Source organism: Gorilla gorilla, chromosome 8, assembly GCF_029281585.2.
Source record: "Gorilla gorilla gorilla isolate KB3781 chromosome 8, NHGRI_mGorGor1-v2.1_pri, whole genome shotgun sequence".
Taxonomy (NCBI): domain Eukaryota; kingdom Metazoa; phylum Chordata; class Mammalia; order Primates; family Hominidae; genus Gorilla; species Gorilla gorilla.
In genome coordinates, this window is record NC_073232.2 from 86370013 (window position 1) to 86394474 (window position 24462).

Consider the following 24462-nt stretch of genomic DNA (forward strand, 5'->3'; position numbering starts at 1 on the left):
CAGATAAACATTAAAACAAAATGCATTTTTTAAAATTTATTTTATTTTATCTTACTTTATTTCTTTTTTGGAGATTAAGCCTCACTCTGTCACCCAGGCTGGAGCGCAGTGGCACAATCTCAGCTCACTGCAACTTCCACCTCCCTGGTTCAAGCAATTCTCCTGCCTCACCCTCCCAAGTAGCTGGGATTACAGGTGCATGCCACCACACCTGGCTAATTTTTTGTCTATTTTAGTGGAGACGGGGTTTTACCGTATTGCCCAGGCTGGTCTCGAACTCCTGAGCTCAGGCAGTCTGCCCGCCTCAGCCTCCCAAAGTGCTAGGATTACAGGCATGAGCCACTGCGCCCAGCCTATTTATTTATTTTTAACTTTCATTTTAGGTTCGGGGGTATCTGTGAATATTTGTTACATAGGTAAACTCACGTCATGGAGGTTTGTTGTACAGATTTTTCATCACCCAGGTATTAAGCCCAATACCCAATAGTTATCTTTTCTGCTCATCTCCCTTCTCTCACCCTCCACCCTCAAGTAGACCCCAGTGTTTTTTTGTTCCCTTTGTGTTCATGAGTTCTCATCATTTAATTCCCACTTATAAGTGAGAACATGCAGTATTTGGTTTTCTGTTCCTGCATTAGTTTGCTAAGTATAATGGCCTCCAGCTCCATCCATGTTCCTGCAAAAGACATGATCTTGTCCTGTTTTATGGCTGCACAGTAATCATAGTATTCCATGGTGTATATGTACCACATTTTCTTTATACAGATAATTTGTCATTGATGGGAATTTAGGCTGATTCTGTATCTTTGCTATTGTGAATAGTGCTGCGATGAATGCATGTATCTTTATGGTAGAATAATTTATATTCCTCTGGGTATATACCCAGTAATAGGATTGCTGTGTTGAATGGTAGTTCTGCTTTTAGCTCTCTGAAGAATCACCATGCTGTTTTCCACAATGGTTGAACGAATTTACACTCCCACCAACGGTGTATAAGTGTTCCCTTTTCTCCGCAACTTCACCAGCATGTGTTGTTTTTGACTTTTAGATAATAGCCATTCTGACTAGTGTGAGATGGTATCTCACTATGGTTTTGATTTGTATAAAACAAAATGCATTTTCAGAGATTAACAGACAGTCTCCATATACCAGGTAAAAAGTATAAATTTGCACACAATAAATAAATATTTTCCAAATACATAAACCAATTTGACAGAACTACCATAAGGCATAGAGAAATCCATAATCACAGTGGGAGAAATTAACATACTTATCTTAGTAATACAGAATAAACAGAAAAACCTCAATGAAAAAAGAACTGAACAGAATAAACATATTTGATCTAATAGATGTATACAAAAGACATATTGACTAAACAGTCACAAAGCTAAGAACAAAATTCTTCAGCTTACTCTAATTAAAAATACATCAATGATATTGAAAATTATCATACTACTTAGTGTTTCCATTTTGATAGCTCCAAATATCTTAGCTGGAGATTTGTTTTTTGAAAATGCAAATTTTTCCTCAAGTAAAAAAATCTCCATCTAATACCTCTTCCATTTTCTGAGCTACAAAAAAGATGCTTTTAATCCATTAAATAGAGAAACAAATTTATCAAAAAACCTCTGTAATTCAAAATACATATCAATTATCCAGCAATATTTTCTCTCATGTTTTGAAATAATATAACCAAATACCACATTGTTGAGACAGTGAGTTATAGACTGAGTATGTAAAATGTAAAAATATAGGAGAACTTTTCAAGAAAATGGTTTCATAAGGTATTCGTATTTTATAATCAAGTTAAATTTTTATAACAGATATGAGTAATAAAAAAGATAAAAAACACATTAAAAATAAACTTTAAAAGGAGATTCAAAAACAGATCAGGCAAGAAATACAGAAAACATAAGTGATGGTATATTAACCCACAAAATATCAGTACTTACATTAAATATGAATGTGTTAAATGTTATATTTTCAATTCAAAGTTTGCCACATTGGATTCAAAAAAGAACTATAATACATTTAACACATATAATACAGCTAAGCTATAATAATACAAAAAGGTTGAAAGTATAATGATGAAAAATTGTGTTCTGCAAATACTTATATTAAAAAGATGCTATGTTAATATCTGACAGATTAATGGCAAAGAAAGTTACTACAAAATGTCCATCATATCGTGGGTAAGGCTACATGTAGGTGGGGGAAGGTGGTATATGAGAAATCTCTATCTTTCTCTCTACTGTGAACGTAAGAATGCTCTAAAAATACAGTCTATTTTAAAAAATGTCCATCATAAAGACAAGAGTTTCAGCATTCTTAAGAAAATTTAACAATTTAAAATGTGTATGTATATTAAAAAAAGCTTTAGAAACATAGAACAAAAATTGGCAGAACTACAAAGAGATAGAGAAATAAGTAATCACAGTAGCAGAATTTAAAATACCTTTCTCATAAATGATAAAATAAACAGAACCTCAGTGAAGTTAAGAACACATGAAAAATATAATTAATCAATGACAATGGAGAATATACATGAATATACACACATACATGTTTTCTATATACACACATATATGTATACATGACATGTAAAAATCATATTTGTGATTGAACATACAAACTAAGGAGAGAACTTTAAAGTCATTACACAACATTCTTAATGATTATAATTACTTTGAAGTCTCACTTTTCTGCAAGTATTAAGTTTTGTAATATGAGATGGGCTTTTTAAAATTAAAACTTTATTTCATGTGAAAGATTTTCATCTGCTATTTCATCCATTTTCTCAGTTGCAAAAAGAAAGGCTTTTAACCCAATAAAAAGTGAAAAAAACTTTACTGTGAAGTCTCTGAATTATTAATATATAGAAAGGACCATTCAAAGTTTCCTATCAGTTTTGTTTTGTTTTTTTGAGACGGAGTCTCGCTCTGTTGCCCAGGCTGGAGTGCAGTGGCCGATTCAGCTCACTGCAACCTCCGCTTCACGGATTCAAGCAATTCTCCTGTCTCAGCCTCCCAAGTAGCCGGGACTACAGGCGCGTGCCACCATGTGCCGCTAATTTTTTGTATTTTTAGTAGATACGAGGTTTCACCGTGTTAGCCAGGATGGTCTCAATCTCCTGAACTTGTGATCAGCCCGCCTTGGCTTCCCAAAGTGCTGGGATTACAGGCGTGAGCCACCGTGCCCAGCCCTATCAGTTTTATAAGACTTTACACTAGACAATACAACTTAAATAAATGTCACACAAAAACCTCTGACGCATTTTCAAAATGAATCATGAAGGTAAATGCAAAAACCACCAGAGTAATTTTCCTGAAAGTATGTGGAGGCACTCTTATTACTTCATACATACACTTAGAAAGTTGAAATTAGACTTTATTTTACTAAGTGTATTCACATTTTAAAAAGTTTTTATAACATATGTGACACATTGAATAATTAAACTGATTAAAAGTAATTCCAGGGAGGGATAGCATTGGGAGATATACCTAATGCTAGATGACGAGTTAGTGGGTGCAGCACACCAGCATGGCACATGTATACGTATGTAACTAACCTGCACAATGTGCACATGTACCCTAAAACTTAAAGTATAATTTTAAAAAAAGTAATTCCAAAATAAGGAAAGAAATAAAATAGAAAGTAAACTGAATCAGATAAAAAAAAAACTGAAAAGCACCCCCACCCAAAATATTTAAATCCAAATATATCAGTAAGTACAATAACTGTAAATGGATTACATATTTTACATATTCTAGGAATAGACAAAGACAGACACATTGAACTGATAAACAATTCAACTATAAGTTCTTTATTAGAGATATGACTGAAAAAAATGCAAACACTAACCAAAATCACTCTGTAGTAATTATGTCAATGTCAGACAAAATAGACTTTTAGTCAAAAGACCTTACTAGAGACTGAGATGATCCCTTTCATAAAAATAAAAGGCAGAGTTCATAAGGAAAATCTAACTTTTTATTTGTATACATCTAATAACGTAGACAGTATAAGGAAAATGGACAGTACTATAAGAAGAAATAGGTAAATCCACATAGTGGGATAATTTAATATACATCTCTCAATAATTGATAGAATAATCAAGATTCAAGGAAATCAAGAAATAAATGTAAATGACACAATAAAAAATGAGTTCAATGGATGTCTGTAACATTGTAGCAGAATACATATCCATGAACAAAATTATGCTTAATTAAAATTTAACTAATGTAATTAAAAATAATTTAATAATATTATTTCCATATTTACTATGGAATCTCTTCTTTCTAGCAGCTCCAGTTGCAGGCAAAAGATTTTCATCTGATACCTCATCTTTTTCTGGACTACAAGAAGGAAGGCTCTTAAAAGCACTAGAGAACTGTGTCTATGGTGGAACCTCCAGATTCACAATATATGTTAATTACTATATGTTAATGATATAAGCAAATCAGTGTCTAGTTAAAATATAAGCATATAAATTCATCTTTTACTTGTGCATATAAAAGCTGTTCTGTTAATTTTTATATACATGGGTATTAAATATATTTTATTTGTAAACATTATTATTTTATTTACTACTATAAACATTATTATAAATACTTGTATATTTAAATTTTTTCCTTATTTTTTCTTATTATATTCACACTTTAGGTAAAGCTTAAAATTTTTGGTACCAAATATTGCTAAGGAAAAATGTATAATGATAAAAAATGGAGTAGACAGTGAAAGAAACATACCATGTAGGAAAAATAGGAGAAGCCAAGAAAAAAATGATATAATTGCACCTAAAAAATCAATAATTAGATTATATATGGTTATAAGAGATAATTAAAAGAAAAAATATCAGACTGAATATGAGCATATACCAAACACCACATGTTCTCTCTTATAAATGGGAGTTGAACAATGAGAACATATGGACATGTGGGGGACAACCTACACAGAGGCCTGTCTGGAGTGGGGGGCAAGAGGAGGGGCAGCATCAGGAAGAACAGCTAATGGGTGCTGGACTTAATACCTGGATGATGGGTTGATCTGTGCAGCATACCACAATGGCACACATTTACCTATGTAACAAACCTGCACATCCTGGACATGTACCCCAGAACTTAAAATTCAAGCTGATTTTAAAAAGAGTATATACAATTATAAGTTTCTTACGATAGACATAGCAAAATCACAAAGAAACAAAGAAGTTAAACTTAATATGATGAAAAAAACGAATCAAGCAAATACCAACTGGAAGAAAGTTTGTGGAGCCATAATAACAGATAAAGTAGTTATTAAGGAAAACAACAAAAATTATGAAAATGATGAAGTGAATCCTTTTATAAGGAAAAAACTGTTCTTTTTTGAAGAATATAAAGTTTTGAAGAATATAAATTTAAAGTTTTGAAGAATATAAAGTTTGAAGTCTTTTGAAGAACATAAATTTAAGTTTTGAAGAATATAAATTTAAAGTTTACTTGCACACACACAAAAAAATAGAGCATTATAAGATACAAAGCAAAACCTGACAGTAATACAAGAAGAAATAGAGAAATCCACAAAGTGGCAGATTTGACACATGTAACTGAGTAATTATAAAAGAAACAAGTTATCAATAAAGATCTGGTAGTGTGATGGAAATAATTAGCAGAAGAAGCATATAGCTGAAGGCATATTTATAAACCAAAAACAAATTTCTCCTGAATTTAATAAAATTAATTTATAAGATTTATAAATAATTACTTACTTTTTCTTGAAGTTACTTTAGCTTGAAGTTTCTTGGTTTGAGATTCGCTTCTTGATAATAAAACTTTCTCCTCAGGCAACAGATGTTCAAGTGATATATCCTTTTTTTGGATTTCTAAAGGAAACGCTAAATAGAAAAAAATAGATGTGCAATAGAACTTCTGGATATGCCAAGTAATCATCAGAATTTCAACCCATGGAAGTAAAATGAGAAAATCATGTGAATAGTTTTCATGAGCGTGTGTGGAGGCAGTGATACTACTTAGTAATTAATGACCATTCAAATACCAACCAAAAAGTATCATTACTTTTGTTCTCTAGTTATCATAGGGTATTCACACTTTAGGTCAAAGTTAAAAGTTGATGAAATATATTCTGAAGTACACATTGACGAATCAAAGGAAAAGATCTGATGAGTTCAACATAAAATAATTTAAAGTTATCGATAATTATTATACTTACTCTTGTGTCTTTCCACTCCAGAATTTATTTGTTTCTTTTCTTGCATTTGGAGCTTTGACTTTGAATCTTGATGAACAGAAATCACATTTTCATTTGGTACTACAATACGAGCTATATCAAGAGATGCATTTAGTCCATCAAATGGAAAAATAAATCTATGAATGTATAATATGTACATTTCTCTTATTTTTATAAAGTTAAAAGTAAATTACCATAATACTAGATTTGACACAAAAATAGAATAGTTTTAATGGCTGTTGTGGAAGCTAACCCATTATTTCATAAATATTCTGAAGCATCAAATAAAATTTATATTGGTCTCCAGGATTCATGAGTTTATACTTTAATACATAATCAAATACTTACATAATACATGATAATTTATACTTTAGCTTAATATATAATCATAGGCCAAACAATGAAAATGCATATGCATAAGATCATTCGTTATAGCATTATTTGTAATTGCAAAATATTCAAAACCATTGAGATTTTCACACACAGGAGATTGGTCAAATGAACAGATATATATACCACAAACAATGGTATGATATTAATTACAGTATATAATTATGTGGAGATGGGGCTGAGAGTTTCCAGAGAATCTGAGAGCTAATTTGCACCCAATGACTGCTGTTACTTCTAAACAGCTACCAGGCAATGATAGACAGCCTATGTCCCAGCAAAGTATTGAGACTCATGGTTAAATTATAAGGGATTTTTTAAAAGAAATGTAGAACCTTCTGAGATCACTTTACCTACCTACCGAAGGCACCTTACAACATTATGTACTGTTCTTAAACTTAATGAGAAAAAGTGGTACCTTGTGGAATAAGTCACTACAGAACCCCTCCTTCAGAGTGTCATGACAGAGAAGCTTCACTCAAGGGGGAGAAAGAAAGGGGATGTATGAGATGCCAACTTCAAGACGCTCTCATTCCTCAGCTTAGTGATTGCTTGGGCTCTGATCGCTTGGGCATACTCATGATGAACCTACCACTAAAATCATGTTTGGACCACCCTTGCAGAGGCGAGAGCAGCCCTATGAATCACAACGCTGGTTGTCCTTTGGTTCTACAATCAAGAGTAAGAACAATAGAGGAGATGGTTGACCAGACTCAGATTTCTAGGTTCTTTCATGCCACTCTTGCTGATTTTCCAATTCAAACTTACGCATAAGGGCAGGTCATATGTTCTGTGACAAAATCCAGAACTTAACTGAAAAATTTTCAGGCATGGGAAAAGCAGCAGCTCCTGAGGTAGAAAAAGACTGACCAGCAGGAAAGCGATATATTAGGTTGGTGCAAAAGCAATTTAATGGCAAAAACCGCAATTGCTTTTGCACCAACCTAATAAAATGGCAATCAAGCGCCCTCTCCTGAATGACAATCTCTAGAATGTCTCTAGAGACAATCTCTAGGTCTGGTTACTAAACAGTGAAGTTGATGGGCCCTACTAGAGACAATCTCTAGGTCTGGTTACTAAACAGTGAAGTTGATGGGCCCTACTAGGGTCAGTACATTGAGGACCCTATGATTAATGAAGTGTTACTCCCTCCACCCTTCCCTGTGAATTTGGAGATGAATTGATGAGCCCCTCTAATTTTTACTGAGAACTCTCATCTTTCAACAATGAACAAGACCAGGGGTTAGGCTAAGTCCCCAAATCCCCAGTGGGGACCAGGGTCAGAAGTAAATGGGAAGGTGTGGATAATTATATTTCTTGGGCCTTTGGACACTAGTATATAAGTGACTGCGAATATATACCCCAGCATCAGAATGAAGGGGAAACTGATAATTCTCTCTAGTTTGAAGTCTGAGGTCACCACCAATGGGGACTTTATCTAGACCCAACTATGGGTGGGTGTCTTTGGCCAATTACAAATTCTATTGTTATAGTCCACACTACTCAATATATTTTGTTATAAATGTACCACTAAGTGAACACCTGCTCACCTTTGCCCATAAGCACTGAAGAAAATTGCTCAGTTAGGGCCATTTTAGTGGGGCATGTGAAAGGCCATGAACCTACCTGACTACCTTGTGCCATTGTTTCTCAAAAACAATACTGATTACTTGGGGTAAAAAGGAAATAAATGCCTTCCATTGCTGTACTTAAGGATGACAAAAGTTTTCTGTGAGACTAATCCTCCATTAAACAGCTCCATCTGGCCTGTGCACATGACCTCAGATGCACACAGCCTCAATGCATTATTGGCTGCTCAATGCCACAGTGCAGCCCTGGGTGCTGGCAGTACCTGACTTTGTAACTGTCATAGACGCTACTGCCTGATAGAAAAGAACGTAGTATACAACAACTGATACACAAAATTCCTTTTTTGGCATCCCTGTCCACACCGATGATAAGGATCAGTGTATTCTTATGTGGAATAGATTGCTATATACCACTAATGTCCTTCGACAAGACTACCCAAAATCCCCAACTATCTATCATCCATGGATAGCGCATAACCTGGAAAAATTTCTGCTCTTGGAGGGAACACTAGCTTTCTACTATATTGAAAACATTTTCCTGGTGGGTCCACACACAGGCACCAACCAATAAAGACTGGCTGGGCCATTAATACTTAACAAAAACCTAGCACTCAAGTGAAATCCCTGTGTTGTAATCTGGGAAGGGGCACATCGCATTCCAGAGGAGATGACTGCCTATCTTTTGGTCCTCTCAATCCCCTAAAATGAAAAGGAAGCACAATCATTGTTGGCCATGGGCACTTTAACATTCCCCACCACACAAGAAACTTGATGGCACCCATCTATGAGGGTACCAAGAAGACCTTACTTTTGTGTGGCGCTCAACCAACAAAATGCCCTAGGGCTAACCAACAAGCCTTCAGGACTATCCTTCTCCTTGGCTCCTATAATTCCCACTTGCTGTTTGAGTTACAGACCTCAACAACCTCTCAGTTTGTTGACTGAAGCCTAGGGAAGAACAACATCGCTACACGTGATAAGTGATCATTGGGTATGATCTCCAGGAAACTAATCTCCCAGAGTCAGCTGAAAGGTACACTCTTCGAGATACTGTAGGCCAATTATTGGGTCTTGGTAGATACTGAGTGCATGTCCAATGGCTGTGAAATAATCTTATGACCAGAAACTCCAACATGAAGTTAACATTTTCATTTTTGCTCTCTACTTATCTTAAGGTGTTCATACTTCAGGGCAAAGTCTACGATTTCCATAAAATGTATGCTAAAATACACATTCAGGAATCAAAGGCAAAGATCTTCTGATAAGTTTAATTTTAAAATAATTTAAAGTTATCTATAATTACTACACTTACTATTACGCCTTTCCCATCCAGGAGTTATTTTTTTCTTTTCTTGCATTTGGAGTTTTGACACTGAATCTTGATGAACAAACATAGAATTTTTATCTGGTACTACAAAATGAACCACATAAAGAGATACATTTAGTCCGCTAAATGAAAAAACAAATCTATTGTGAAATCTCTATATTTGAAGTTTATAACAAGTATATAGCAATATTTTTTCTCATTTTTATAAAATTATAAGTAAATCACCATAATTAAAATCTGACATGAAAATGATGATAATTGTTTTAATGGGTGTTACAAAAGCTGTCTCATTATATCATAAATATTCTAAGGCATCAAATGTATTTTCTATTGGTCTTCAGAATTCATTGATTATTTACACTGTAGGTTAATACACAGTAATAGACCAAACAATACAAATTTGTATGCACATTATTCATTACCATATTATTCATAATTGCAAAATATTCAACACATCTAAATATTCAAGTGTAATATATTGGCTCAATAAACAAAGATATATACTGTAAATTATGATATGATATAAATACATATCACTATATATAATTCTATACATATTATGTAAAAATAATAAAGGTTTCTATAAACTAACATGGAGGGATTTCTAGAAGATAATGTTAAGTGAAAAATAATCTTAAAAACAGGATATCTAGTATGGTAACTTTTGAGTCAGAAATAACCAATCAGAAAAAAATAGAGAGAAATAGAGAAATATTAACCTTTTCAAAATGAGACACAGGTAAAATAAGCAAGAAAACACTGTAGTTGGTTATCTACAAGACAACAGGGTAGGAAAAAGGAAGGGAATACAAAGAGAAGGACTGTGGCAGAAATTATATTCTTCTAAGGATATCTTTTGCATAATATTTACTTTTGGAAGTAGGTTAATGTTTTACATATTTGATATGGTTTGGACATGAGTCCCCTCCAAATCTCATGTTGAAATGTGATCCCTAAGGTTGGAGGTATTGCCTGGTGGGAGGTGTTTGGGTCATGGGGGTAGATCCTTCATGAATGGCTTGGTGCCCTCTCTATGGTAATGAGTTCACATAAAATCTGGTTGTTGACAAAGATATTGGGATGCCCCCCATCTCTCTCTTGCTTCTCTTGCCATGTGACATGCTGGTTCCCCTTCCCTTCCACCATAGCTAAAAACTCCCTGAGGCCTCATCAGAAGCTGAACAGATGTTGGTACCATACCTGTACAGCCTGCATAACCATGAGCCAAATAAGCCTCTTTTCTTCATAAATTACCCAGCCTCAGGTATTCCTTCACAGCAATACAAAATGCATGAACACAATATTCTAAAAATAAAATTAATTCAATAAGGATAAGAAGTGGGAACTAAAACTGAAAGGAAACTAACCTACTATATGGAACAAAAAAACAAGTACTAATCCATGTAACTAATAAATACAGTATGTGAAACATACCCTCAGTCTTGGGCAAGAGTGTTGGGGGCAGACTGCAAAGAAATCATGAAATTCTTTTAGTAGGTTTGTTTTTGTAGTAGTATATGCTAAGCAATTTTGTAAAAGTTTCAAAGTATTATAGGATAGAGCAACTGCATAAATCAGTTGGTGCTTTGAGAGAAAGGATTCAAAATATAAAAGAAAGGACATATACATACAAAATGAGGGAAATTAAGAACAAGCCCTGAGACACTAAAATTAAAGGTGTCCAAGAGATCTCATGATTTCTAAAATATGTGTATTCATGTACACATGCATGCATATGTGCTCATGCATGTGTATGTGTGTGTATGTATAAGTAGATATATACACATAAATATATATGTGTATTCTAAGGAGTATGGGTTCAAGTTAAAATGTTGTGTGTGATCTTTCAGGCACACCCATAGACAAGTACAAAGGTTTTATCTGGCAGTTATGGAAGACAGCTTTCCATCCCACACGGGATGTAACATACAGCCAGTGCACTGTGATCTCCGTAGGGATGTGCAGGTATGGGTTCAGATCTCTCCAGGCCAACCATGCTCTTACTCATATCTGCACGCCTAGCTCAGGAACTCTCCATTTGGAGTCCTTCTTGTGAGGGAGTAGAGAGCTTGACTATGGTATTCTATTATTGAGGGGACTCTGGTTAGATGACCTTGCTGGGGAGCCTTGAAGACAATTTTCTTTCTTCTGAAAGTGTTCAGTACTTTTCCACTCCTGGTCCTCTCCACATGCCACATCTATATAATGGCAAGAGCTTTTCATTTGGGGTTCCCATGGCAGTGAAATGATCCCCCCATTTTTAAATGAAACATCTGCCACTCACCTGGTGCCTTTAATGGGGAAAAGTGGAATTCTGGTGAAGCTGGGCCCTTTCCTGTGTAGACTCTTGCTTATGTTATCACAGTAACTGAAAAAAGGCTTAATTATTCCTTTCAGTTTGACTTGTTATATTAATTGACCAACTCAACAACTGGCAGCTCTCTCTCTGACAAAGTGGTGCAGTGAGCAGAGTTGACCAGTAAATACACTGCCTTTCTGGAAAAGAAAAGAACCCCGAGGATCCCATGGAAATTTTTTGGGAGATGTTAGAGAAATGCATGGGACACTCATGGATGATGCCAATGAATCCTTTGCAAGAGTCTGGGAGTCCCATAGAGCACTTCACCAGCCATGACAATGTGTCTCAGGAAGTATTTTGTGGGCCCTGGGAGTGCTTTTGGGGAATGCTAGTGATTGTATATATATGCTTTTCAGGTCTCAGGGAGAACTAATGATCCTTCCTTTTAGCTTCCAATTCCCTGGCTGAGCTTGCTTGGTGGGTTAAATTATAAATCCAAAAGAGAGACTCTAGGAAAGCTGGGGAAGCAATCCCTACCTAGTAATACAATCTCGGAGGCAATGGCAACAAAAGTCATCAGAGACCCTGAGTTGCTGAGTTGCACCCAGTTACTAGTGTTAGCTCTAAGCATGTCTCTGACACTGAAAGATAGCCTGCGATGCAGCAAATTGCTGAGACTCATGCCTAAAATGGAAAAGAATGTAGAGCCCTTTGGAGTTACTTCACCCAGCTATCTGAAGTGATCTTAGAGACTTGGGTTTTTCACCTCCACGATGAAGAAGGAAATCTTGTTAAACTTAGTGAGAGTGTCATCTTGTGGGGTGTATCATTATAGACCCCCACTTTCAGAGTATACTATTAGCAGCCACTTTGCCTAAAGAGGAGGAGGAAGAGACGACTGGGATGAAAGCCTGCAAGCATCCAAAACCATCTACATCCTCAGCTGGATATTATTTGGGCTTAGAAAGATTTGGTCCAACATGATAAGTTCCTTGATATTAAAAAACATAGTTGGACTATTCTTCCAATGTATATAGCTTCCCTGTTAGCCACCCCAGTGGTAGATGAGACTGTTAACAAGACTCAGTTTTTTAGGTTTGTTCATTTTACTCCTACTGGTTACTGAACTCAATTAAACCTCCTCATAAGGCCATGCTGATCAGTCTGTGATACAATCCAGATATTAACTGATGACAAATCGGTATCAGAATTGAAAAAGTAGCTGCTGCACAGATAGCAACAACTGGCTGGCAGAAAGAGTGATGTAAAACTGGTAATCACGCACTCTCTCCAGGACCATCTGGGCAAGCACTTTCACAACAAGATTGCTGATTCCAGTTACTTAAGTGTGGGTTCTAAGGAAATTGATGGGCTCTCCCACCAAGGAACTCATGGCAAGGTAGTGAGCCATGGGGCCCTACAGGGTGGTCTGCTAGGGTCTACGAAGTAATGGATCCTGATTAATAAAGCGCTATTCCTTCTGCTCCTCCCAGTGAAGCTGGAGGTGAACTGGAGACTCCCATTCAACTCTTAACCGATGTCTCAGCTTTCAAAACTAAACAAGACTAAGGATCAGGCCAAGGTCCCTATGTCCCTATGAAGAACGGTGGTCATATAACAAGGTAAAAGTTCAATAGGGATATAGAGGAGCATTGCATTTCTTGGGACTTTTGGATTTGGTGCACAACTGTGATCTCCATAATCCCTAACACTATGATGGGAGGGTTACGGGTTGAATTGTGCCCCTCTAAAACAGGTAAGTTGAAGTCCTAACCCTCAGTATCTCAGAATGTGATCTTATTTGGAAATAGGAACTTTACAGAGATTAATGAAAATGAGGTCATTAGAGTGGGCCCTAATTCAATATAAATGTTGTCCTTATAAAAACAGAAAATTGGAGCACCCACACACACTGGGAAAATGCCATGTGAAATTGAAGGCAGAGATTGGGGTGATGCATATAGAAGCCAAGGAATGTCAAAAATAGCAACCCACAAGGAGCTCGGGCAGAGGCATGGAATTGATTTTCCAAGAATGAACCAACAATGTCAACACCTTGATCCCAGACTTCTAGCCCACTGACTATAATTTTTGTTGTTGAAGCCACCCAATTTGTGGGTACTTTGTAATGGTAGCCCTACCACTGGGAAGTAGATCGCTGCTGTAACAAAGCATGCATGGGTCCCACTGGACCACTAAAACCTCCATTGTTATGGCCCCCACTACTGAATGTATAACAGTATAGATATATTGTTTTAGTATATTCCTGCTTGCATTCATTCCCAAGCCCCAAAGAAAATTGCTCTAGTTAGGGCCATTTGGTGGGATATGTGGGGACCATGAATTTACCTGACTAATAGTACCTAATGCTATTGTCTACCAAAAAAAATCCATGAACTAGGGGAGAAAAGATATAACTATTTCATTTCTGAGCTTAATAAAGCCAGTTTTCTATGGGACTAATTTTCCATTCAATAACCCCATGGGGCCTGTGTACTGGCCTTGGGTACACACAGAGATTCGATTGATTATTGGTAGTTCATTGCATTAGTGTAGCCCTAAGCACTGACAGTACTGACTTTGTGACTGTCACAGAGGCTACTGCCCAAGACAAAGGAACTTAATATACAACAACTGACATCTCGTATGCTCTTTTCAATATCCATGTCCCTGTTCTAACCTTCTACTATTTTGAAGACATCTTCCTGGTGGGTCCAGACACTACCAAACAAAAGCTGTTGCCCTGTTGACCCACATGCAGCAACACAGCTAGCCCAAGAATACAGACAAGGTACAAAGACCTAAAACCCAAGTGAATTCCAGGGTATGATCTAGAAAGGGGCATAAGGTCTTATTCCAGAGGAGACAATTGCCAAGCCTTTGGCTCACTCTATTCCAACAAATATAAAGAAGTCCCAGGGACTATTGGGACTATTCAGCTACTAGTACATTCACATCACACAAGCAGAAATCTAGATGACACCCACATATTATGTTACCAGTAAGGCTGCCATTTTTGAGTGGTGTTCTGACCAACAGGATTGCCTGGAGGCTTTCCAATGGGCCATGCTGCTAACTTTACACTGAGTCCTTGTGATCCACATTTGCCTTTGAGTTATAGGTCTCAGCAACTTCTCTGTTCACCAATTGGAGCCTACGGCAGAAAGACACTGACGCAGGACTGAGGTGTCCATTGGGTTTTTGAATTCATAATCTCCCAAAATCAGCTGAAATCTACACATTCTTCATGAGACAAATTTTGGCCTGTTATTGGACATTGGTGGATACTGAGTCTATGACTCATAGCCATGAAATAGTGTTATAAAGTTCAGCCAAAGGTCACCAATTCTGGGCTATTTTTTAAGTTATCTTGGGCTATTTACATATTAGTTCACAGTATAAAATATCTTTTTTTTTCTTTTGGAGTCAGGGTTTCACTTTGTCACCCAGAATGGAGCACAGTTGTGTGAACACAGCTCACTATAGCCTCAACCTCCTGGGCTCAAGCTATCCTCCATTTCAGCACCCCCAAGTAGCTGGGACTATAGGCATGAGCCACTACGCATGGCTAATTTTTGCATTTTTTTGTAGACACAGGGTTTTGCCATGTTGCCCAGGCTGGTCTTGAACTCCTGAGCTCAAGCAATACACCCACTTCGGTCTCCCAAAGTGCTGGGATTACACAATCATAAACCAAAATTCCTGAAGCTACTACTGAGCATTTTGGGGAGATACCGAAAAGCCTCTGGGGCACTTTTAGGTAGTGCATACAGATAATCTGCAAGAGTCTGAGGATCATCAACTATGCCAATGGGTCTCAGAAAGTGCACTGAATGCCACAGACAGCTCTGAGAGAGTTCTAAGGGATGTTTACATAAGATTCTATATTCTTAGGGGAATCGTTATCCTTCCCTTATCCCCCAGTTGTCTTTTTTAAATTATAATTATACTTTAAGTTCTGGGATACATGTGCAGAACATGCAGGCTTGTTACATAGGTATACATGTGCCATGGTGGTTTGCTGCACCCATCAACCCATCATTTACGTTAGGTATTTCTCCTAATGCTATCCCTCCCCTTGACCCCCTACCCCGCAACAGGCCCCAGTGTGTGATGTTCCACTCCCTGTGCCCATATGTTCTCATTGTTCAACTCCCACTTATGAGAGAGAACATGCGGTGTTTGGTTAGTTGGCTGTGTGTTAGTTGCTGTGTGTTGTTAGTTTGCTGAGAATGATGGTTTCCAGCTTCATCCATGTCCCTGCAAAGGACACGAACTCATCCTTTTTTATGGCTGCATAGTATTCCACGGTGTATATGTGCCATGTTTTCTTTATCCAGTCTATCATTGATGGGCATTTGGGTTGGTTCCAAGTCTTTGCTATTGGGAATAGTGCTGCAATAAACATACGTGTGCATGTGTCTTTATAGCATAATAATTTATAATCGTTTGGGTATATACTAAGTAATGGGATTGCTGGGTCAAATGGTATTTCTAGTTCTAGATCCCTGAGGAATCGCCACACTGTCTTCCACAATGGTTGAACTAATTTACACTCCCACCAACGGTGTAAAACCATTCCTATTTCTCCACATCCTCTCCAGCATCTGATGTTTCCTGACTTTTTAATGATCACCATTCTAATTGATGTGAGATGGTATCTCATTGTGGTTTTGAATTGCATTTCTCTAATGACCAGTGATGATGAGTTTTTTTTCACATTTGTTGGCTGCATAAATGTCTTCTTTTGAAAAGTGCCTGTTCATATCCTTCACCCACTTTTTGATTAGGTTGTTTGTTTTTTTCTTGTAAATTTGTTTAAGTTCCTTGTAGATTCTGGATATTAGTCCTTTGTCAGATGGATAGATTGCAAAAATTTTCTCCCATTCTATAGGTTGCCTGTTCATGCTGATGATAGTTTCTTTTGCTGTGCAGAAGCTCTTTGTTTAATTAGATCTCATTTGTCAATTTTGGCTTTTATTGCAATTGCCTTTGGTGTTTAGTCATGAAGTCTTTGCCCGTGCCTATGTCCTGAATGGTATTGCCTAGGTTTTCTTCTAGGGTTTTTATGGTTTTAGGTCTTATGTTTAAGTCTTTAATCCATCTTGAGTTAATTTTTGTATAAGATGTAAGGAAGGGGTCCAGTTTCAGTTTTCTACATATGGCTAGACACTTTTCCCAACACCATTTATTAAATAGGGAATCCTTTCTCCGTTGCTTGTTTTTGTCAGGTTTGTCAAAGATCAGATGGTTCTACATGTGTAACATTATTTCTGAGTCCTCTGTTCTGTTCCATTGGTCTATATATCTGTTTTGGTACCAGTACCATGCTGTTTTGGTTACTGTAGCCTTGTAGTATAGTTTGAAGTCAGGTAGTGTGATGCCTCCAGCTTTGTTCTTTTTGCTTAGGATTGTCTTGACTATACGGGCTCTTTTTTTGGTTCCATATGAAATTTAAAGTAGTTTTTTCCAATTCTGTGAAGAAAGTCAATGATAGCTTGATGGGAATAGCATTGAATCTATAAATTATTTTGGGTAGTATGGCCATTTTCACGATAATTGATTATTCCTATCCATGAGCATGGAATGTTTATCCATTGGTTTATCTCCTCTTACTTCCTTGAGCAGTGGTTTGTAGCTTTCCTTGAAGAGGTCCTTTACATCCCTTGTAAGCTGTATTCCTAGGTATTTTATTTTCTTTGTAACAATTGTGAATGGGAGTTCACTCATGATTTGGCTCTCTGTTTGTCTATTATTGGTGTATAGGAATGCTTGTGATTTTTGCACATTAATTTTGTATCCTGGGACTTTGCTGAAGTTGCTTATCAGCTTAAGGAGATTTTGGGCTGAGACAATGGGGTTTTCTAAATATGCAATCATGTCATCTGCAAACAGAGACAATTTGACTTCCTCTCATCCTATTTGAATATCTTTTATTTTTTTCTCTTCCCTAATTGCCCTGGCCAGAACTTCCAATACTATGTTGAATAGGAGTGGTGAGAGAGGGCATCCTTGTCTTGTGCCAGTTTTCAAAGGGAATGCTTCCAGCTGTTGCCCTCTCAGTATGATATTGGCTGTAGGTTTGTCATAAATAGCCTTATTATTTTGAGATACATCCCATCATTACCTAGTTTATTGAGTGTTTTTACCATGAATTTTCTCAAAGGCCTTTTCCGCATCTATTGAGATAATCATGTGGTTTTTGTCATTGGTTCTGTTTATGTGACTGATGACATTTATTGATTTGCATATGTTGAACCAGCCTTGCATCCCAGGGATGAAACTGACCTGATCGTGGTGGATAAGCTTTTTAATGTGCAGCTGGATTCTGTTTGCCAGTATTTTATTTAAAATTTTCACATCGATGTTCATCAGGGATATTGGCCTGAATTTTTGTTGTTGTTTTTGTGTCTCTGCCAGGTTTTGGTATCAGGATGCTGCTGGTCTCATAAAATGAGTAGGGAAGATTCCCTCTTTCTCTATTGTTTGGAATAGTTTCAGAAGAAATGGTACCAGCTCCTGATTATACCTCTGGTAGAATTTAGCTGTGAATCTGTCTGGCCCTGGGCTTTTTTTTTTTTTTTTTTTTTTGGTTGGTAGGCTATTAATTACTGCCTCAATTTCAGAACTTCTTATTGGTCTATTCAGGGATTCAACTTCTTCCTGGTTTAGTCTTGGGAAAGGTGTATGTGTCCAGGAATTTAACCACTTCTTCTAGATTTTCTAGTTTATTTTCATAAAGGTGTTTACAGTATTCTCTGATGGTAGTTTGTATTTCTGTGGGATCAGGGGTGATATCCCCTTTATCATTTTTTATTGTGTCTATTTGATTCTTCTCTCGTTTCCTCTTTATTAGTCTGGCTCATGGTCTATTTTGTTAAATTTTTCAAAAAAACAGCTCCTGAATTCATTGATTTTTGAAGGGTTTTTTGTGTCTCTCTCTCCTTCAGTTCTGCTCCGATCTTAGTTATTTCTTGCCTTCTGCTAGCTTTTGAATTTGCTCATCCTTCTCTAGTTCTTTTAACTGTGATGTTAGGGTACGGATTTTAGTCTTTCCCACTTTCTCATGTGGGCATTTAGTGCTCTAAATTTATCTCTACACACTGCTTTAAATGTGTTCCAGAGATTCTTGTACATTGTGTCTTTGTTCTCATTGGTTTCAAAGAATTCATTTATTTCTGACTTCATTTCATTATTTACCCAGTAGTCATTCAGGAGCAGGTTGTTCAGTTTCCATGTAGTTGTCTGATTTTGAGTGAATTTCTCAATCCTGAGTTTTACTTTGATTGCACTGTGGTCTGAGAGATTGTTACAATTTCCATTCTTTTGCATTTGCTGAGGAGTATAATTTGCTTCCAATTATGTGGTCAATTTTAGAATAAGTGCGATGTGGTGCTGAGAAGAGTGTATATTCTGTTGATTTGGGGTGGAGAGTTCTGTAGATGTCTATTAGGTCCACTTGGTGGAGAGCTGAGTTCAAGTCCTGAATATCCTTGTTAATTTTATGTCTCATTGATCTAATATTGACAGTGGGATGTTAAAGTATCCCACTATTATTGTGTGGGAGTCTAAGTCTCTAAGAACTTTCTTTATGAATCTGGGTGCTCCTGTATTGGGCGCATATATATTTAGGATAGTTAGCTCTTCTTGTTGCATTGATCCCTTTGCCATTATGTAATGCTCTTCTTTGTCTTTTTTATCTTTGTTTGTTTAAAATCTGTTTTATTAGAGACTAGGATTGCAACCCCTGGGTTTTTCTGTTTTCCATTTGCTTGGTAAATATTCCTCCATCCCATTATTTTGAAGCTATGTGTGTCTCTGCATATGAATTGGATCTCCTGAATACAGCACACCAATGGGTATTCACTCTTTATCCAATTTGCCAGTCTGTGTCTTTTAATTGGGGCATTTTCTCATTTACATTTAAGGTTAAGATTGTTATGTGTGAATTTGATCCTGTCATCATGATGTTAACTGGCTATTTTGCACATTAGTTGATGCAGTTTCTTCACAATGTCACTGGTCTTCATATTTTGGTATGTTTTTGCAGTGGCTGCTACCAGTTTTCCCTTTCCATATTTAGTGCTTCCTTCAGGAGCTCTTGTAAGGCAGGCCTGTGGTGAAAATTCTCTCTCAGCATTTGCTTGTCTGTAATGGATTTTGTTTCTCCCTTGCTTATGAAGCTTAGTTTGGCTGGATATGAAATTCTGGGTTGAAAATTCTTTAAGAATGTTGAATATTGGCCCCCACTCCCTTCTGGTTTGTAGGGCTTCTGCAGAGAGATCTGCTGTTAGTCTGATGGGCTTCCCTTTGTGGGTAACCTGACCTTTCTCTCTGGCTGCCCTTAACATTTTTTCCTTCATTTCAACTTTGGTAAATCTGATAATTATGTGTCTCGGGGTTGCTCTACTCGGGGAGTATCTTTGTGGTGTTCTCTGTATTTCCTGAATTTGAATATTGGCCTGTCTTGCTATTTTGGGGAAGTTCTCCTGGATAATATCCTGCAGCATGTTTTCCAACTTGGTTTCATTCTCCCGTCTCTTTCAGGTACACCAATGAATCGTTAAGTTTGGTCTTTTCACATAGTCCCATATTTCTTAGAGGCTTTCTTAGTTCCTTTTCATCCTGTTTTCTCTAATCTTGTCTTCACGCTTTATTTCATCAAGTTGATCTTCAATCTCGGATATCCTTTCTTCCACTTGATTGATTCATCTATTGATACTTGTGTATGCTTCACAAAGTTCTCGTGCTGTGTTTTTCAGCTCCATCGGGTCATTTATGTTCTTCTCTAAACTGGTTATTCTAGTTAGCAGTTCCTGTGACATTTTACCAAGGTTCTTAGCTTCCTTGCATTGGGTTAGAACATGCTCCTTTAGCTCAGAGGAGTTTGTTATTACCCACCTCCTGAAGCCTACTTCTGTCAGCTTGTCAAACTCATTCTCTCTCCTGTTTTATTCCCTTGCTGACGAGGAGTTGTGATCCTTTGGAGGAGAAGAAGCATTCTGGCATTTGGAATTTTCAGCCTTTTTGCACTGGTTTTTATTCATCTTCATGGATTTATCTACCTTTGGTCTTTGATGTTGGTGACCCTTGGATGGGGTTTTTGCGTGGGTTTCCTTTTAGTTGATGTTGATACTATTGCTTTCTGTTTGTTAGTTTTCCTTCTAACAGTCCGGCCCCTCTTCTGCAGGTCTGCTGGAATTTGCTGGAGGTCCACTCCATACCCTGTTTGCCTGGGTATCACCAGCGGAGGCTGCAGAACAGTAAAGATTGCTGCCTGCTCTTTCCTCTGGAAGCTTTGTCCCAGAGGGGCACCGGCCAGATGCCAGCTGGAGCTCTCCTGTATGAGGTGTCTGTTGACCCCTGCTGGGAGGTGTCTCCCAATCAGGAGGCACTGGGGTCAGGGACCCACTTGATGAGGCAGTCTGTCCCTTAGCAGAGCTTGAGCACTGTGTGGGAGATCTGCTGCTCTCTTCAAAGGCAGCAGTCAGGAACATTTAAGTTTGCTGAAGCTGCGCCCACAGCCACCCCTTCCCCCAAATGCTCTGTCCCAGAGAGATGGGAGTTTTATCTATAAGCCCCTGGCTGGGGCTACTGCCTTTCTTTCAGAGATGCCCTGCCCAGAGAGGAGGAATCTAGAAAGGCAGCCTGGCTACAGCGGCTTTGCTGCGCCTTGGTGGGTTCTGCACCGAATTCAAACTTCCCGGCAGCTTTGTTTACACTGTGAGGGGAAAACCACCTACTCAAGCCTCAGTAATGGCGACGCCCCTCCCCCCACCAAGCTTGAACATCCCAGGTTGACTTCAGACTGCTGTGCTGGCTGCGAGAATTTCAAGCCAGTGGATCTTAGTTGGGCTCTGTGAGGGTGGGATCCACTGAGGAAGACCACTCAGCTCCCTGGCTTCAGCCCCCTTTCCAGGGGAGCGAACGGTTATGTCTCACTGGCATTCCATGTGCCACTGGGTTATGAAAAAAACTCCTGCAACTAGCTTGGTGTCTGCCCAAACAGCTGCCCAGTTTTGTGCTTGAAACCTAGGGCCCTGGTGGTGTAGGCACCCAAAGGAATCTCCTGGTCTGCGTGATGCGAAGACTGTGGGAAAAGCATAGTATCTGGGCCAGATGGCACTGTCCCTCATGGCACAGTCCCTCATGGCTTCCCTTGGCTAGGGGAAGGAGTTCCCTGACCCCTTGCACTTCCTGGGTGAGGCAATGCCCCACCCTGCTTCTGCTCGCCCTCCTTGAGCTGCACCCACTTTCTAACCAGTCCCAATGAGACGAACCGAGTACCTCAGTTGGAAATGCAGAAATCACCCACCTTCTGCATTGGTATCACTGGGAGCTGCAGACTGGAGCTGTTCGTATTTGGCCATCTTGCCTGGGAATATAGCCCCCAGTTTTCTAACCAAACTCCCACAGTGGTTCAAATTAGAGAACCAACAAAGGGCTCCTTACAGTATCCTGGCCAGCCACCCTGATAGTCCCTTGGTTGCACAGTGAGAGTGAAAACAACAGATGATAAGATTGTTGACCAGACTCAGATTTCTAGATTCAGTTATTTCAATTCTGCTGGTTAACAAACCTCCTCCTAAGGTCATGTCAATCAGATATAGTCCAGATATTAACTGGCAAATCTTGAGCATGGAAAATGTGGCTGCTGCCCAGAGAGCAAACACTGGCCAATGGAAAGAGTGGCAAAAAAATGGCAATCATGTGCCCTCTGCTGCTCAATCCAGGCAATGGCCTTCTAGAGGAGATCTATGAGATTGGTCACCAAACAACAGGGTCTCAAAGGAGTAGGATTGATGCGCCCCCCAACAGATAGTGAGCCATGGTTGTCCCACCAGGCACTAAGGTCCATATGGTGATGTCCACTATGAACAGTATGAGTGCTATTTTCTCTAACCCTCTCAGTGAATCTTGAGACTTCAGTAGTTTGCTTCCTTGATGAAGGAAGTAATCTTATGAAATTTAGAGTGACACATTGTGGGATCTAACATACAGACCCTTCCTACTTTTACCCAGATCTCTCATCTTTCACAAATAAGCATGACTAGGGGTTAGTACAAGGTCCCTAGGTCCCCAGTGGGGAACTGAGGACCTACGCCTAGGACAAAGTTTGAAGTGGGGGTGGGAAAAAATGACATTTCTTGAGCCTTTTGGATACTGGTCAACAAATTACTGTGAACCTCACAATCCCTGACATGAGGACGAGGAGGAAACAAATAATTCTTTCTAGTTTTTAATCTGAGGTCACCACAAACAGGACCTCTTTCTAAACCAACTATGGGGTAGATCCCTTTGGGCCACTATAAACCCCTATTGTCATGGCCTCTACTACTGAATATATTACTAGTTAAATATATTTTCTATATGAACCAACACTAGCATTTACACCCACCTCCTGATGGGATTTGCTGCAGTCCAGGTATTTTGTGGGATATGTGGAAGATCATGACCTACCAAACTACTGGCACCTAGTACCAATGTCTACCAAAACCAGTATTAACACTCTGGGGATAAAAAAGGGAATAATTTCCCTCATTGCCGAGCTTTAAGAAGCCAACTATCTGTACACTATTTCTGTATTCAATAGACCCATCTGGCCTATGTGAAAGACCTCAGGTGCCTAAACTCTGTACTGATAAGGGTTCTAAAAAGCATAAGTGCTACCTTTGGCACCAATGGTAACCTGACATTGTGACAGTTACAGAGGCTGTTGTCCAGGATGAAGGAACTTGGTATGTACCAATTGACATAGCAAATGTCCTTTCAGCATTCCTCTCCAAGAGGATGATCAGGATTAGTTAGAATTATGTAGGATAGGTTACAATAAACCACTAATATCTTTCCACAAGGCTTCCAAAATTCCCCAACTATCTGTAATCAGTGCATAGGTTATGACCTGGACAAAGTTCCACTCCTGGAAGAAGCATTAACTTTCCGCACTGTTTATGAAATCATCCTAGTGAGCTCAGACAAGGACACTACCCAAAAGGAACCAGATGCTCTGTTCACCCACGTGCAGCATGTACTGTGCCATTATCATTGGACAAGGCACAAGGACCTAAAACCCAAGTGAAATTCCTGGGTGTAATCTGTAAAGGCTATGGTGTAATCTGTAAAGGCTATGGTGTTCCATTCCAGAGATGATGATTGTCTATGCTTTTGGCCAGCTCTGACTCGAAAAGTAAAAATAATGTGAGCAATAAGTGGGACCATTCATCTGCTGCCATGCTCACATTCAAGCCACAGAGATCAGACAGTATCCTCTATCAGGTTACCATAAAGACCAGTACCTTTGAATGGGGACTTGACCAGCATGATACCCTGGAAATCCTTCTACTGGCCACCCTGGCTGCCCTTGCACCTCTCTGATTTCCATTTGTTGCTTCAGTTACAGATCTCGGCAATACTTCTGCCTACTGATTGGGACTACAACAGATCAGAGGTGCCCATAAATGGCCAGCAGCAGATGAGAGGTACCCATCTTTTGTGAGACAATTATTGGCCTATTATTGTCCTGAGATGGATACTGAGAGCATAAATTAAGTTGTGTAATAATATTACGACAAGAAATTCTAACCAAAACATATCATTATCTTTGTTTTCTTTCTTGAGTTATGTTAGAGTATTTA

At 38.3% G+C, this 24462-nt stretch overlaps 1 protein-coding gene across 29 annotated transcripts in view; it reads right to left on the reverse strand.

Moving 5' to 3' along the window:
- The window catches only part of CCDC7 (coiled-coil domain containing 7), a 459676-nt gene that overhangs the window by 148350 nt on the left and 286864 nt on the right, over positions 1 to 24462 (reverse strand). For 28 of the 29 annotated variants that reach the window (XM_063710186.1, XM_063710188.1, XM_063710189.1 and 25 more), the window contains 3 exons: positions 9514 to 9612; positions 6208 to 6318; positions 5747 to 5872 (listed from right to left, as the gene is read on the reverse strand). In XM_063710186.1, the coding sequence (XP_063566256.1) occupies positions 5747 to 5872; positions 6208 to 6318; positions 9514 to 9612 (336 nt within the window). Of the gene's footprint in view, positions 1 to 5738; positions 5873 to 6207; positions 6319 to 9513; positions 9613 to 24462 lie in introns of those variants that run through there. The other variant, XM_063710210.1, reaches the window with a different exon arrangement.